Source organism: Megalops cyprinoides, chromosome 8 (assembly GCF_013368585.1).
Source record: "Megalops cyprinoides isolate fMegCyp1 chromosome 8, fMegCyp1.pri, whole genome shotgun sequence".
NCBI lineage: Eukaryota > Metazoa > Chordata > Actinopteri > Elopiformes > Megalopidae > Megalops > Megalops cyprinoides.
Genome location: NC_050590.1, coordinates 36607389 through 36624716, shown reverse-complemented (window position 1 = coordinate 36624716; position 17328 = coordinate 36607389). Strand labels below are relative to the sequence as shown.

At 40.5% G+C, this 17328-nt stretch overlaps 1 protein-coding gene across 3 annotated transcripts; it reads left to right on the top strand.

Moving 5' to 3' along the window:
- The first annotated feature begins 9285 nt into the window (after window positions 1-9285).
- Window positions 9286-12941, top strand: c8h15orf40 (chromosome 8 C15orf40 homolog). Of its 3 annotated transcripts, none has more exons than XM_036535242.1 (5): window positions 9286-9450; window positions 9853-10000; window positions 10223-10340; window positions 10676-10803; window positions 11108-12941. In XM_036535242.1, the coding sequence occupies exons 2-5, from the start codon at window positions 9980-9982 to the stop codon at window positions 11198-11200; spliced, it is 360 nt and encodes a 119-aa protein (XP_036391135.1). In that variant the 5' UTR covers window positions 9286-9450; window positions 9853-9979; the 3' UTR covers window positions 11201-12941. The 3 variants fall into 3 exon arrangements, with proteins under 3 accessions (XP_036391135.1, XP_036391134.1, XP_036391133.1); XM_036535241.1 differs by lacking the exon at window positions 9286-9450 and adding an exon at window positions 9479-9715; XM_036535240.1 differs by lacking the exon at window positions 9286-9450 and having other exon boundaries at window positions 9725-10000.
- Window positions 12942-17328: the final 4387 nt, after the last annotated feature.

Sequence of the window (17328 nt, the reverse complement as noted above, 5' to 3'; positions counted from 1 at the left end):
GCTGATGCGCTCAGGTTTGTGGTCTTCCTGTGGGTCTGCTGGTCTCGTCCTCTCTTCCCTTGTCTTTGATTGTTTTCAAAACCCAGGTGATTCTGTGAAACAGCTGTAGGTGTCTATCATATCCAGAATGAACACATGTAGTTTAAAACTGAGGCTTAAAAGTCATTGTGAGAAAAATCCACAGCAAAAGATCAGGGTGTCTGTCAGGTTCTGGCCATGGTAAGCATCCTGAATGAAGGGGGTGGGGTGAGGGAGGGGCCAGCAAGCAAGGGGTGGGCTCTCATTATGACACTCCTGGAATGTCTATGCCCCTCATCCACAAACCCTATGCAGTCTTCTGTCTTTGTGTCCACAGTCCTTTCCCAGGCTTAGGAAGTCATCCTAAGGAGGTTTTTGCTCCAACTTTAAAGTAAAGCTGCAACAACTTCTTATACATCCAGTAGAATACCACCAATATTGTCATAAGGATCCACTGGCACTTGTGAAACCATAACTCACTGCATCAAAATGACAATGGAATGTGCAAGTCACCTCAGTTCTTGAACCCCTAAGAGATCCCTTAGGTTGCTTCCAGTAGCTGTTTTCATTACATCTCATGGGAAGGACATTTGACCTAGCCATGTAGAGTAAGTTATAGCATGTTTCAGAAAAAAATGTCAGAACTAGGACTTTGCCAGATGTTTTTTTTTTCCATTCTTACTTGTACAACCTCTTCTTCCTAGGTCAAGGGTCGGCAACCCGCGGCTCTCGAGCCGCATGCGGCTCTTTATCCCCTCTCTAGTGGCTCCGTAGCTTTGTCAAAATATATGGAAGTGAATAACATTTTTTACATTTTGCTATCAGTGTTGTAGGCCTAAAGTCATCGTTACATTATCCAATGTTCAAAATTTATTGTGTGATATTCGTTTCGACAACGATAAAATAACGCATGAACACACGAACACACACTACGGTAAACAAACAACAACAATCGTATGCTTTTGGTGTTTCCTGAAGTCTCGCACAATAGACCAATACTTCCGTGTTGTCACATAGGGGGCTGGTGGCAGAAAGTGGCTTTGGCTCCCGTAGACTTACATGCAAAATTCACGACTTCCTCAATGTTATTAAATAACTTTACCATGTTTATATAATGTCGATATATATATATATATTGCATTGTAGCAGTCACATACTACCAAATATAAAATATATTCTCACCAACATGATCACATAACTAACTTTAGAGATTTATTTTAACGCGGGTTTCCCCCCCATAAAGACAGCTGACCGAATGCATGTGTCAGCCAGCACTTAACAATCACCCACCGTACTGGCTAGGTTCGAGGTAAATTAACTTATTGATTATCTAAGTGCCTTAGATAAAACATAAAACTTCACATTGGGATTTAGTTTTTTTTTTTTTTATTAATATTACACCTGACAGCACAACTCTTCGCTCTTACTATTAGGCTACTGGGGATCCGTTGATATGTGGCTAAACTGCTACCTAGCTGCTAACTCTAGGTAACATTACTTCCCCATACAATCATATGGTTTTCCTCGAATCGGACACGTTACCTTTACATTTCTTTTAATTGTAGGCGCACGGAATCGTTACTGTAGACAGATATTATTTAATATACATCTGATAGATCATGTAAAATTATAAAATGTAAGATTACATGATGATAACACAATAAAACACACTGTCGAGAATGGTCAATTTTCTGTTGGTACTGGTTAGGCTACTGCCTGATGCCTTTCTGCCACCAGGGGCAAGAAAGGTTTAGTGAAAACTCAGAGTTAGGTGACGCAGAGTTGAATGAAACTCTAGGCTTTCGGTTTCACAAAGCCAGTTCAGCGTAACTCGGAGTCACTTACCATGGCAACATACTCCGTGAAGCTAACCTGCTCGCTGGCAGGTTTACTTCAACTAACCCTGAGTTTCTCCTCCTCTCTAGCTGAAGCCTGAAGACTGGAGAAGGTGTCAGACATGGCGTGTCTTTTTCTCGCAGAGCCAGTTGATGTTGAAGCACAAATACTCCGCAGAAGTCTCCGTTGGGAGAGGGTGATGTACGATGGAGTATTAGGGCCACATTGAGGGGAAAAAATATGTGATTTCGAGAACAAAGACTCAAAGTCATAATTTTACGAGAATAAAGCCGTAATATTACGAGAAAAAAAGTCATAATTATGAGGGGCCGTTCAGGAAATATTTCAGACTTTTGTTACACATAGCCTACACATATGAAACACGTACGCATTCACATGTGGAACTGTCACACACGCATCCACACTACTGAAAACTCACACACATATATGTGAAACACTCTTTTGTAACATTGCACACTCATACATGCTTCAGCATGAAACTTTAACTATGTGAAAAATTCTATGTTTTATACAAGTCTATATGCGCGGTTATGTATGAATGCGCCCGTTTCCATAGCCTACACTGTATCTGTAGGAACATTTCATAAGTATGTGTGTGTGAATGCCTTTCGCATGTGTCTATATATATATATTTCTAACTCCACTGGGGAGAAGTAGGAGGATCGAGCCCTTTTTTCTCCTGTCATGATGAATCATCTTATCTGAATTCCATTGATGAGGGCTTTTTATCTTCTCGAGCACGTGCTTTACTTAACTCAGAGTTGATTGAACTAAATGTTATCACCTGTTCTGAAACCGAAAACTCTGAGTTTGACAGCTCAGGGTTAGTTAACCCAGAGTTCAGGTTTGAACTTAGAGTTTGTTAAACCTGCTTTCTGAAACTCCCCCCAGCTAATGCTCACACGCCGCAATGTTTGTAAATATAGGAAATGCAAAGTTAAAGTACCAAATAATCATAAATAGCCTACCGCAGCCACCTTGTGGTAAAACATATGAATGAATGCTCATTTAGACCTATTAGCAATGTTGATAGGCTAATTTAGACTGATACGCTGTGGTAGGCTACCTGCATTTAAAGGGCTCAAATACGCTATTTTTTGAGGCTCCAGACAGATTTTTTCTTTCTTTCTGGCCAAAAATGGCTCTTTAGATAGTAAAGGTTGCCGAACCCTGTCCTAGGTGGATATTAATCGTTTGACAGCGCATTGAAAACTGTTGATTTTGGGAAACGGGGCTCAAGGGACAACTTCCGTTTACACCCATAATTATGAAGAGATCTGAGATCTGTTTACGACAAGCTTTATCTGGGGTGTATTCCAGAAAGCGGGTTTTGTTGAAAACTCAGAGTTTGTTAACCCCAGAAAAGGGAAACTCAGGGTTTTCGTTTCCAATAAAAGACAAAACTAAACCTCTAGGTAAGTTACCATAGTAACTTACTCTGAACATAACCTACTCTCTAGCAGGTTTTGTTGAAACAAACCCCGAGTTTCTGCGTATCTCCTCCCTCCTGCTGACCAGCTATTGGACATGAGCTGTGATGTCGTCGCCTTCCCGTTGCTGTTAAAACAAAGTTAATTTGCATTAGGCCATGTAGGAAGAAGAAGCTGGTTTGAGTTTCTGCGAAGTCCTTACAGACTTTTTCGTAGGCTACTTAATTTAAGAACATGGGGTGTCCTTTCATGAGAAATCCCATTGATATCGAGGCAGAGCTGATTCGCGCAGCTTTACGTCGGGAGAGGGTTTTGCGACCCCGTGTAGACATACTGTCATTTCCAGATGAATACCTAATAGAAAGATAACGGTTTTCTTCATAGTCACTTACATACCTCAACAATATCCTACGGCCTTTCATCGTGTGGCAAGCGGTTGTATTATAGGGCACTAACCCGTGTAAAGGATCCGACTACACCACCCTGGGAATTTCACCCAAGGAAATATTTGCCTAAAATCAGTCCCATTAACCCAAAAGGCACTCAGGTTTGTATACTAATGAGCAGGAGACGTGGTTCCATCCATTAATGATCCTTTATTAACAACAAAAGAAATTAAACAATAATAAAAAAAGGGCCTTCAGTTACACAATCCACCATAGATCACAGAGGGACAGGGATAATCCTGAGAGCTGAGGCTTACCGGTGGAGGGGCAGGCTAGCTAGGGGAAGGGAGGTATCCCAAAGAGAAGCCACCCCAAATCACACGTGCCCACACATCCACACACAATGGTGAAGGGTCAAACCAACGATGTACAGGTGAAAACGGCACACAGGAAAGGGGGATACCGCCACCAGAGAAACCAGCCCGCCCCCCACTTTAGGCTCTCAGCTTCTGCAAAACAGGGAAAAGAATGCATACAATGAATGGGGCAACAACCAGCGCACCAAAACTGCAGTTGGCCAAATGCTGAAACAATAAACACTGGTTATCAGCAGCTATAAAAAAAGGCCTCCTGCCAGTGGTGCAACACAAAATAAAAGAAAAGAAAACCAGAAAGACTGGCGTAGGCCAAGGGCTGAAACAATGACACTGGCTCTCAGCAACTATAGTAAAATGGCCTCCCGCCAGAGATGAAATTAAATACAAAAAAAAAAAAATAAGATAGCGAAAAAAAACAAAGGCAACACTACACAGAATAATATCAATTGCCAAGATGGTCAAACGAGCAATTTACGAATTAGCGAGGGGAGGAGATAAAAGGAATAAACCCCACTCGCAATGCACCCTCACATGCATGCAACTGCAACAGACCCACGGGGGTAGCAAGCAACTAACACCACGAAGGAAAAAGGGTTTCAAACCAACGGTCTGAAACACAAGCAGCTAAAAGCGAAGCCAGCTATAGTGGACGTTAGCTGTAGGCAAAGCAGCAGCGTTCTTGCAGCGGGAGCCACAGTAGCACTCGTAGTTCCCCAGTCATTACGAGACACCAACCCCGGCCTATAGTCCCGATCAGGCAGCGTCTACTTGCTCAGGGAAGGGGAGAGCCCATTACGCTTACTCGGCTACTAACCGCGGTTACCAGCAATGATCTGTAAAAAGGTAGCTTCCAGGGGAGATCCACCAAAAAAGGACCTGCGACCAAGGTGGAAATCAGATAAACAGGAAACGGGGCGTCGAGTTTGAACCTAGACAAGTTACCTTTCCTTATATAGGAGTACCCACGTATAATGATTGGCTGGTAATTGCGGAGTGGTTAAGGAAGCAGAGCAGTGCACCTAAATAGAACGAACAGGAATACCACATCCATCCTGCTACAATCGGCAATATCACTCACCGCGGGCATGCGCTGAAATTAGAACAAATTTTGTGCATTGCTCTACGCTTTTTTGCCAATGGAAGTTTCCTGTATAACATCGGTGATGCAGAAAACGTAGGCAAAGCAAGTTTGCAGAGCCGTTAGAAAAGTGTGTCTTGCACGTCTGCTGCACAATTTTGTAGTTTTCCCCAGGCACAAACCTGTCAATGCCATTAAAGAGGAATTCCACAGGATTGCAGGTGCCTGACAGTGTTTGTCATCCATTCAATTAATATTAATTTTGTCAATTGTATTACTCATTCTGCTGCAACCTCTGCATGGATTTAACTCATGATGCTATTTTACAGGGTTTCCTAATGTAATTGGCTGAATTGATGGAACCCAGATTCCCATCACAGCTCCTTCAGTAAATGAAGGAGACTATGTGAATAGGAAGTCTTTTCCTAGCATTAGTGTGCAGGTATATTGCATGTTGTGATACAGTAGCATACTATATCAGGCTACATCACAGTACACTGTAACTCATAGGTCATCTCTCATTGTCTGCACTGTGAAGATCATATGTGATGCTGCACATTTGATAAATGTAGAAGCAAAATGGCCTGGATCTGTTCATGACTCCAGAATTTTTCAGGAGTCCACTGTGAGCACCACACTAGGAAATGGTAAAAAAGGCTTTGGATAAAGAATTTTGCTCTCTGTCTCTTCTGGCTCTCAAAATATGTTCACTGTCATTTCAGGAGAGTTTGTAGGCCACCTTCTGGGAGATAGTTGATATCCTTGTCTACCTCATCTGATGACCCTTTACCCAGACCCAGAACCAGGCCCACAACAAAGTTTCAACATAGCCCAGAGCAGGACCAGAGCACGGGTTGAAAAGACAATTGGCGTGCTCAAAGCAAGGTTTCAGTGTCTGCGTAAACTCAGAGTAACCCCTGAAAGAGCATGCAACATCATTGTGGCATGTGTTGTTTTTCATAATATTGCTACAATTAGAGGAGAGCAGCACCCTGCCATACAAATTGAAAATGATGACCCCATCCCTCCGGCAGATGTCCTGGATGGCAGGGCTGTCTGGGACACCATTTGTAGAAATAATTTTGCATAAATCACCCCTGGTTAGAAATAAAGACAAGAAAACTAGCCATCATCTGTTCTTCTTTATTTCCTAAAACAGAAATGGAACTTTTATTACATATTGTTCCATTATTTCACACAATGTAACCATGACCATACACCCACCTCTAGTTGGTGTTCCAGTAGCTGAATGTCCAAATCTGTCTTTTTAATAAGCTTTGACAGGTAAGTCCTTTCAATTTCTGTTTTTTCTATCCGTTTCAAAAGGTGCACTTTATACAAGTCCTTTACAGGTAACTGCGGAGAAACAGGGATAGTATTAAGTTTACAGTTCCATTGTACTTGCATAACTGGAACCAGGAACATAATTAACATCTCACAGTGTTCATATGTGCTGTGCTCGTCGATGGCTGGTCCTGGCATGCTCTGTGAAAAAGAATTTAATACAAATAGCTCTTTAAAATTCACTCACCTTCACCACATCACTTCTATACATTTCAACCTGTCAAATCCTCAGTTATGCAAGACAAATTAGGTTGATGTATATCTCTGTAGGCCTTACAGAAGGCTCCTCTGTGGCAGCTGTGGCAGTGTCCTCATCAAGATGACCACAACCAGCACCATGGTCATGATCACTACAGTCATCACCATGCTGTAGACAACAAGCTGTTAGCAGTACAATTGGGAGTACATTTAACCAAATGTCTGGAATTCAGATTGCTTACAACTGCAGGGGCTTCTGTTGGGGTTCCTGGAGGCTCTTGAAGGTGGATGACACCATCTACAACTATAAAGACAATAGTGAAAAAAGCCATGGATGTATATGTGCACCCATCACACCTACACATACAGCATACAGTCTTCTAACACACATACACTGGCATTTTATGTAGCCACTTGTGTCATGGGGGGCACTGGGCTCAGAAGAGCTCCCTCCTGGGATGCCTTCGACTATTGGTCGCCCCGTGTTTTGGCTCAGAGCCAGTTGCTCGGCCTCAGTCAGAGGTGGTGGTGGTGGTCCTCCACCTGTTTTGTGGGCCTCTGCCGTCTTTCTGTTAAAGAGGGAAAATAAAAAAGTTACCTACCATCTCAAGGAACACTTAGGCCTATATGTTAAAACCGACACTTAGCTCTACATACATAGCCTAAATTTTACACTATATAGGGGAGCGCGGGGCACAACCTAATACATTTTGTTTTTTGCAAAATAATTTTTAAAATATTTAAGTTGGAATAATCATGTTTTTATACAAGCAACATATACATCTCTGCTACAAACGAACAGTTGAACTTTGTTTCTAGCGCCTACCGTTCATGTGCAATTCCACCGAAAATGACAGGAGGTGCAATGTTACAACTTACCCCATGGGTGGGGTTAATTGTAACAGACAGAGGGTTAGTTGTAACACTTGCAAAGTTAATTCAATATAATTGTATACTGTATGAAACAAACATATTGTGGTGTGGGGTACACATAGCTTCACTTAACAGTTTAATTAGTTATATTATTGAGGGTGGTACACCGCAGTTACACTCTCTCAGCACAACAGGAAAGAAATCCCTCTCTAATGGTGCATTAGTGACTCAACCCTCAACCCTATGGTTCCAGTGACGGTTACTATAATTCTGAACGTGTAATGTGTTGTAATTCACACCAATAACAACAGGCAATTGTCTAACAGAATGTCTTCTACAGTTACTGCAGTTAATCTAGAAACTTTTAACATTTGTATGAAAAACACAACAGAATAGTACTTTATTAACCCCAGCACAAAGCATGCTGGGTAGGATCAAGAATAACATTAACAACAATAACATGCTGGCTTCAGGTGATTCGCCACAATATTTTCTAACCATACTGCATTATATATTATCTGTCTATATGACAGACAGACAAATCAATCGATAGATCCATACACACACGTCAAATTATATATGAATACTGACATGAGACTCCCCTATCCGTTTTTCTTATTCGATGTCTCATTCTGTGAATAAAACGTTACATGAAATTAGTTGTTTTTATTTTAGATGAGAGAGAAATAGCTTCTTGTCATTGTTTACGAAAGGTGGCTTAGTTGTAACGCCGTGTAACAACTAACCCCGCAGTATGGAGGCTGTACTTGAGCCTAGCTAGTACTTGCTGTGAGCTTGTCATATGTTTCAAAACGGTGCTACATTATAGGCAACAAGATGGTGATTAAAGTAATATAAGGTTGGATTTTGTGATTTACACACACAGCTCAGTAACTGAAAAACACTTGTGATGAAAAAAAAATTACTTGCATGCCCTGAAAACACTCTTTCACAGATTTCTTCAAAACACAGGCGAATCTTTCTGAATTTTCGCGGGACACCTTGGCTAGGACGTGTAGTAATGTGGCCAGAAGCACACGCTGCTTGACCTTGTGTATAACATAAAAAGTCCGTGTTACATTTCGCCCCGCGTTAAGTTGTTCCCCGCGCTCCCCTACACACACACGATTCAAACCAAAGTCATATGCCTTACCTGTTTGCACGATGTTTTTATATTTCATTTTTAACTGCAGCCATGTGCGCTTCACGCCAGTGAAACTGCAACTACAGATATTCTCAGACAGAAATAACTGCCCTACTGCAGTACTGTGAAACTGCAGTTTTCTGAGTATCAAAACTGCATTGAAACTGCAGTATTTGAAGGAGTATTTGCAGTTAATATGCAGGAAATGCAATATATTTATTACACGAAAAAAATGTTTTTCAGTCCCATAACTGCAGTTATTTTTGTAAGGGCCAGTTTGAATGTCTTCACAGTATATCACTTTTGCAAGTTTCAAAAAGAAAAGCCGTGCAGGTTGTTCTAGTTCATGCAAAGCTACTTGCTATTTTATAACGGTCAAATAACCGAAATAGCATTTAACAACGGTATTCACCAGCCTATTCATAGGGCGTAATTATTTTAAAGGATCATACGCTATTAAGAGACGAGAAAGGGCTTAGAAATCGACATTATCAAAGTTACGTACACATTGACTCGGGCAGCAATGGACCCCCATGCTGCCTGTCTTGCTTTTGCGGAAGCTGCTGTGTTACTTTTTTTTCTGATAATGTGTTCGTAGTCGCCGTAGGCTTTTAGGAGTCTCCCTAGTTCCAGTGGCGTGAAATACGATGAACGGTTGCGTTCGCCTGTTGCCATGGTCAATCAATGAATCGGAGCTCTATTGATGACGGCTTTTTATAGTTGTCGGGCACGCGCGTAACTCGAGGTAAACCTACTCAGAGTTAATTGAACTAACCCAGAACATCTGTATTTGAACCGTAAACTCAGAGTTTCCTATCTCGGGGTTTGTTAACCCATAGGTCAGGGTTTATCTCAGAGTTTGTTGAACCTCCTTTCTGGAATACACCCTTGGTAAGAGTAGAGGAGCCGAGACTAGATCATCTAGCAAATATTCACTATCTTTGGTGTCGACGAGCGTCTTTTCGTGTTACGTTTTCACGCATGCGTGTCAGACAACGTTGACATAAGAGGTAGTAGTTACAAATTACTACATCTTTGTATCTGTGCAAGAGGATGGTTTTTTTATGGGTTTTTCTTTAATGATTGCGCTAACTGTTAATATTCGCTATTATTTAGTATCGCTGCTGCTTTCTCGGTTATTTTCAAGGGAGGGCCTTCATCCACAGTCTTTCCTGATAGTCGGCAGGAGGTTGTGCGCCTGGCCAAGGCGGGAGCGAGCGGTCCTTTCTGCCAACAAACTGTGCCAAGGAAGAAACTATTCTGTGACAGACAACATGCCGAAAAAAGACAAAACGGTAGGGAAACGTTTATTTGGCTGATGTGAATGTTTGCAGCTAGCCAACTAGTTAACTGGCTAAAAAACGAAAACGTTTCCGCACTCTCGGTGTTACATGCCAGCTAACCAGCTGGCCACTCGACTGCTTGAAATGCATTGCTCTTCCATTTCAGTAATAAGATTTTATCGTTTGCAAACGCGTCATGATTTTAAACCTGTTGTTATTTGTCTCTTTGTATAGAATAGGAATACACAGAACCAAGCAGGGCGGGCTCCGGGGCCAGTTTCACGGGATAAAAATGGGCTGATCTCTGTAGCGATACACGCTAAACCGGGATCCAAAAAGAATGCCGTAACAGGTGGGCCCATGTAACGTTATTACACAGAAAATATCTGTCACGATGATTTGCAAAATAGTAGTAAAATTAAACACCCTGTCAGAGAAATAAAGAAATTGAACAGCAGATGGGGTCAAAATAAATAACACTGACTAGCTGTCGACACTTTTAATTTAAGGGAGATCCCTGGTTAGTTAGTTATCTGCAGCAGGCAAGCTAAGCTGGGCCAAAGGACATGTATAACTAGCTAGTGCTGTAATGTTTTTTCTAATATCTGGGTCACTCAGGAAAGCAAAAACATAAAATCGCCCTGATTGCAATTTGCAGTGCATGAGATACCTTTTCGTTATGCCTAGATGTGTTCTCAGAGGCGGTAGGGATCGCTATAGCTGCACCACCGTCAGAAGGGGAGGCCAATGCAGAACTTATCCGGTACCTGTCCGAAGTGCTGGGGGTGAAGAAGAGCGAGATAACTTTGGACAGAGTACGTGGGCATACCGCTACGACTTTTGTGACCTCCGTACAGTGTAAAACTACCTTTTGCTGCCCTCCTCAGTGTCTTTGAATGTTGGAGCCTAACTTGTAAATTAAGACTGGCCGTATATCAAGGAAGAACTGATACGCATTGTGGAGGCAGTTGTAACTAGCTGTGCTACATTAAGGATAAGTTTAAGAAGGAATTGCTGTTGCCTGACTGGTGTACCACAATACACTTTCATGAAAAGGACATACAACCATTTCCGTGGATGAGATTTGTTTTCCTCGTATTATTATTTGTCTCCACACAGGGTTGCAAATCAAGAGAAAAACTGATCAAGGTTTCTGGGTTAGTAAGCCCAGAGGAAGTTCTGGAGAGACTAAAAAAAGCAGCTGCTGAATGATGCTATGAAGCAGAAGGACTCCATAATATTCTCCACAGATTTTAGAAGGGAGAGGAATGAAAGATTTGTGGAACTGGCTGTTCTCACGTGAGAGAGGCTGTATGGTAAATTAACATATTTTCTATATTTTCATATATTGAACAGAGACTCAGCTTGCCTTTGCCATTGATGAATTGACTAGTGTTCTGATTTTCTGGCTCATTATGAATATTCTTTAAGGGACATGGACTAAAACATCCATAGTCAATACAGCACCAGAACCTCCTGTTACCAACCAGAATCGCTGGAGCTGATATTGGGTCATGACAGGATATCTGGTACTGGTTTATCCACATGGGAGAGAATATAATGTGCAGCTCAGCACAAACCATCTGCTCTTCACTGGTTTGTCTGTACCTGGGGAAGGCTGTGATAGCTTGCTCCACAGAAGTGACTGCTCCCCTCACCATGCCCATATACATAGCCTAACCAAAATGAGTATCCTGATATACATTTAATGTTTGTTTTTTCCAACTTTCTTTAATAATTTGAAATGAAGATGCAATATGCTGTGAATTGTATCTGTCTCAGTTGTGGGTTTATGCTGTGAGTTCAGACAATTATTCAAAGACCATCATGGTATTCTGTTCTCTCTTCCTGCCATTAAGATATACAGTCATTCAATCCACCAAATTGTTACATGGCATTTATTGTTAGGACACATCACAGAGTGGCATGTGGCATATACAAGTTACAGGAAATAAAAAAGCACCTATTATACGATGGCAAGAGAACAATTTATGAGTTTGCCTGGAGTGAAGCTTTTTTGTTTTTGATTACAAAAATGCATACTACTGGTTTGTGAGTAAAGGTGTCAGTTATATATAAAGGTGTAGTTACGTTAGAGGGCGGAAAACCAGCACAAACAGTTATAAACAAATATATTACTTCCTGTTGCTGCATTTATCACCTCCCTGTATTACAAGGTTATTGAATCCTGTCTATGGCAAAAAAATGCCTAAGGGTCATGACACAGAGCCAGAGCTTGACAATCCTGCAATCAATAAGTGAAAAAGGGTGTAGACATACTTGGAACATACCTTTGACATGTTGAACCAAGGTATACCTTGGTTCACCAGTGTGTCCATGGCCCCAAGCTTGGAGAACAACCAAATACTCCAACTTCTAAACTTCTGAAAGGCCCTCAGCTGAGTCAATGTTTTACTCCACTGGGTCCAATTTGCTCCAACAGGTCTCATGATTTTCAGCCTGAATCCAGTCAGTAAGTGTTTGGGAGATTACGCAGAAATGTGGAACAACATTAATGTTGAAAAGGCAGAAAACATACAGCTGCGCTGATTGTTTCCCTTCAGCTACAGTCAGCTGAGTCACTGCTCCTCAGTTGAAACATCTTTAGCGTGTCAAAAAATTCAGATTATCTTGCATAAAACTGCAATTTCTGTATGCAAAGGAAAAAAGTATGCATGGAGTGCAAATAAGTATTTTCTCTGGTTTGAAGAGAGGGGAAAAAGTGAGGGGCAGGTCAGGGAGGTAACACAAGAGGTGATACAATGACTTTCAGGGGACCTCCTTCTCCTGAAAACCTGTTATCTCATACAAGATCAGAAGGAAAGGTTTTGAAAACTGGCGTGGGTTCCGCTTCTTGCTGGATAATGAGAAAGCATTCTAACAGTAAGTGTACATAATTTTAACCAAAATAATAAAATTCATAATGACAATAGTTAACAAGCTGTGATTGATTTTAGGCCAGATCTCATTTAAATGTCATTTAAGGAATTGATAATGATACAGACAACTGAACTGTCAAAAACTGGAAAAGCACAAGTGTTGCACAGATTTTATATGAAAAAAAAATTCAATACAATGGTTTGTTTATCTCATCAAACATTAATGTAGACCTTGTGTCCACATTATGGACACAAAGTCAGACAATGCTATAAGAGTAAATAATTTAGGAGTGAAATTTGGGCAACAGTTACTTACAGTGGATTTTCTTTGAACCTACAAAAATATGTGCAAATGAGTTGGAGACATTAGATACAAAATGGCTCTGATACGCTGTGTTGACTATTAATATCTCTACTCCACTGCCAGAGTAAGAGAGGTCTGCTTCATGCTTTAAACACTCCCAAATGCAGCTTACTCTTCCAGGGTAATTACTTCATTGTTTACATCTTATTTTCAAAGCAAGCGATTATATAAACCACTTATCTGTATTACTAAAAATGACAGCTTCTGAGTTTTTATTTTTAGCTCTGATGAAGGTATTTATATTTACATTACATTTATTCATTTGGCAGACGCTTTTATCCAAAGCGACTTACAAGTGAGGTACAATACAACACAAGCGAAAAACTATAGAGTCAACAATATTAGAAGTACTGCATGACAAAGTTCTAAAGATTGGCCAGGCGAGGTACAAACTAGCAGGTAAAGCTAGCAAGTGCATTAAGCCATTACAACAAAACCATTACAACCAAGCCATGGCACCAAACCATTACGTTTTTTTTTTTTAATTTAGTTTAATATGAGATGGGGGGAAGTGTTTCAGGTGAAAGTGTAAGAGCTGTGTCTTCAGATGTTGCTTGAAGACATAGAGTGTCTCAGCAGAATGGATGAGGTGTGGAAGTTCATTCCACCACTGGTGGACAATGGCGGAGAAAGTCCTGGATAGTGATTTTACACCACGATGTGACAGGACCACCAGGCGCCATTCAGTGGCAGAGCAAAGTGGTCGGAAGGGAACATAGGGTTGCAATAGTGAGTATTTATGAAAGTCTCATTCATTCTAATGATAAATTTCCCTGTTTAACATTAAGTACATTACCTTTTCTGTAGTTTCAACAAGACTGGTATTGACTGGATCATACTAGAACACAGAAGAAATTGTTTTGGACATATGTATGCTCCTCAGTGCCATCTGACAAACTAGTGAACCTTAGAGATTACTAATTGCATGAATACTTTTTTCTCTGAATGAGCCCTTCTCCAGCACAGAGACAATGGCTGTGTTTTGAAATAAAGCTTCCCAACCTATAATTAAGACTTCTTTCAATAGTTTTTATAGCACACAAACTGTATAAGGCAATCTTGACAAAAAATAAAGACATAATGCTTCATCATTTCCTGCAGAATGCTGAACAGTCCCTTGATCATGGTATACTCTGGGTATATTTGCTTCACCACTCAGCCAGACAACAAGCTTTTCATAATTCACACGTTTCTACTTGACAGATTTTCATATTTCCTTCAAAATAAATATGGACACATTAATGTCAAAATGGCAGTTTGTGCCATACTCTAGTTCCTGTTGATGATTCAGGACAAATTACCTGACCAGATGCCACATAAAAATCTTTCATGTATGAAATAATCACCCAGCATGCATTGCAGTTAAACCTCTATGTAGGTGCCATCACACACCTGGAACCCATGAGTGTATGCCAGGAGGGAGACTACCTGGCTGACTACAGGAGACAGACCACTAGTTGACGTCATCTCTTCCACATCACAACAGGAGCTTTGATAGGTCATTGTCACCGATATTGTATACTCCCCACCAGAAGTCCTGTTCCCTCTCTTACTCAAATAAACACATACACGTCTCTGAAACAAAAATTATTTAAATAACAGATCACTGATACTATGCATGGACAACACTCTAAAACTCAAAGCAAATAACTTTTTCCTTCTTTTAAAGAATGCAACCTTCTATCTTTTGTAAACTTTATTGCCAAGTGAGCAAGTAAATGAGGACAGCATTCCCACAGCAAAGAAACAGCTGCATTGCGACCCAAGAGCCAGTTGCCTCAGGCATGCAGTTATTGTTCTTCATCCGGAAGTGTTAATGGCAGTGACTGCAGTCACCCCGCTGTTCTTCACCTCCCTCTGCACACAGCTGACTGCCCTCTGAAAGGTCACAGATAACCCCTTCCTTGCATTAGAAAGATTGTATTTCTGGCTCTGTGGATATGGATCAACTGGTAACTTCCAGCAATGTGAATGTCAAACATTCATGTAGTATTTAGCTACAGTTCAAGTAACAGGTCTTTTCTGATGTTAAATCAGACCCGTTTGACTCAGTAGAATACTTCCTTTTGTGCTCGAAGGGGACATTTACCTGTGTGCTTCTCCCATTAATCTCTTCTGTGCTTTGGACAGCAGAGGAGACTAAAAGCAATGATTTTACCAGGACATTACAATAAGTGTCTCCTTCAACACTAATTTTCCACTGCTGCACTGACACTGGGCTAGAATGAGCTGGAGCCAAAGCTGGCTGTCTTGGCACATTTGCTCTTCCATTGTGCTAAAATGGAAAACACAGACACAGGTCTAGATCTACCTCATGAAACATACTAAAAACTCCACTTTCAAATGTCTTTCACTTGCCAAGATGTCTGCAGTTAAGTACAATTAGATAATCTATCTCAATTTCAAACACAACTTAAAATTCTATGAATAGTGTGAACTACAAATAGAAAATTGCCATTACTAAAACAAGATTTGAGATTTCATTATAAAAATGAATGAATCAACACAAAATTTATTTTCCAGTTCATTTCATGGAGGATTATCATCATTATCAACATTTTTTGGATGGAAATATTCAGGCCTGCTGAATCACTCCTCAGAATAGAATGAAAATTAAAATTAAATCATTTAACATGCCACAATTAATTTTTTCTCACATTACAGAAGAGAAATATGAGGGAAAAATCAGATCAATGGAGTACAAGCAAGTCACAGCACATTTTACATGGCTCCAGTTAACCTTGTCTTGTTCCTATGAATATGTTCTGACAAGATGAGGAACATTTTGAAACAAATCCTTAAAAATGCCATTATCCATTGAATTTACACTTCTTTTCAACATTCATCCACAAGAATGAGGCAGATGTTGCAGTTTAGTGAAATTCTTTTGTCATGTGAAGGCAAGAAGTCTTCAGGTCATGACTCATGAGACCAAACGTTCTAGAATACTGGAATATCTACCCATGATAGCACTTACAATTTTCTTTTGCCAGTATAAAATGTTGCTAATTAACAAAAATAAGTTAAATACTGGTTTTATTCTTTCTTTTTAAAACTGAGGAAGTAAAACTGCATAATCAATGGGTAATTCATTATTGTACATCTTTCTTCCTGAGTGTAACAACAATCACTTTGTAGAGTGTAATTTTTTACAAAAGCAAATAAAAAAAACTGGAGTATTGCATCCTGGGAGACATGGCATATTTACACATCACATCATTCAAAATACACACCACTAGTAGTTATGAGGTTTCTGGCTGTGTGAATTGTAACCCTGGCCATAGGAGTGGTACTGTCCTGGATGCTGAGAATATTCCCTGCCCCCTGAACCCCAGCGCCGATCCTGCCAATGGGGAGCATTCCTCTGTTCTCCAGACCAGCCCCAGCCATGACTCCTGTCACGCCCTCTGCCAGGCCCCCTGAAATCCTGGAAGCTGAAAGAAAAGACCACAAAACAGCACTCTGTATTTAGCCAACCAAATTCTTCCACTCATGCCCAAGTTTGTTTGTTTACAGATTGGATGCTTTTTGTTTCTTTGAGTGATTTCTGTACACACTCCCATTACATATCCATTAATGAATCCACCTGCATAACATTAAGAATAAGAATAAGAAATACTTTATTAATCCCGAAGGAAATTTGAGAATTAGCTAGCTAATTAAGACTTAGCTTATCTTGTACAATAAGCAATAGCTACACTTTAAAAGCAGATCATCCCACATCTTTTACTGTTAACGAGCTTTACGTTTTAGCTACTTTTGACTAGTCTGCCCAAGGTACAAGATTCATACATTGCACAATTCATTTTAATAACTAATCTTGATTGCTAGTATGCTATCTTGCCTGCCTGTTATCATTAACAATGAATTTAGTTAGCTAGGTATCTAGCTCGCTTGTTTTTAGCTGCAGAATATAGCTATGAATCACTGTAAAAATCACAGTACTTATGTGAAACAGGTCTCAACTAACTGCAAAGCAGAAGCAAGGATGGTGGCTTTCACAGTAGGGCCGGTACTTTTCAGTTCTTAAAGCGTCCCCTGGGAAGTGGAGGCATACAGAAGCAACGGCTTAACGATCAGTGTCTGTTTCAACTTAG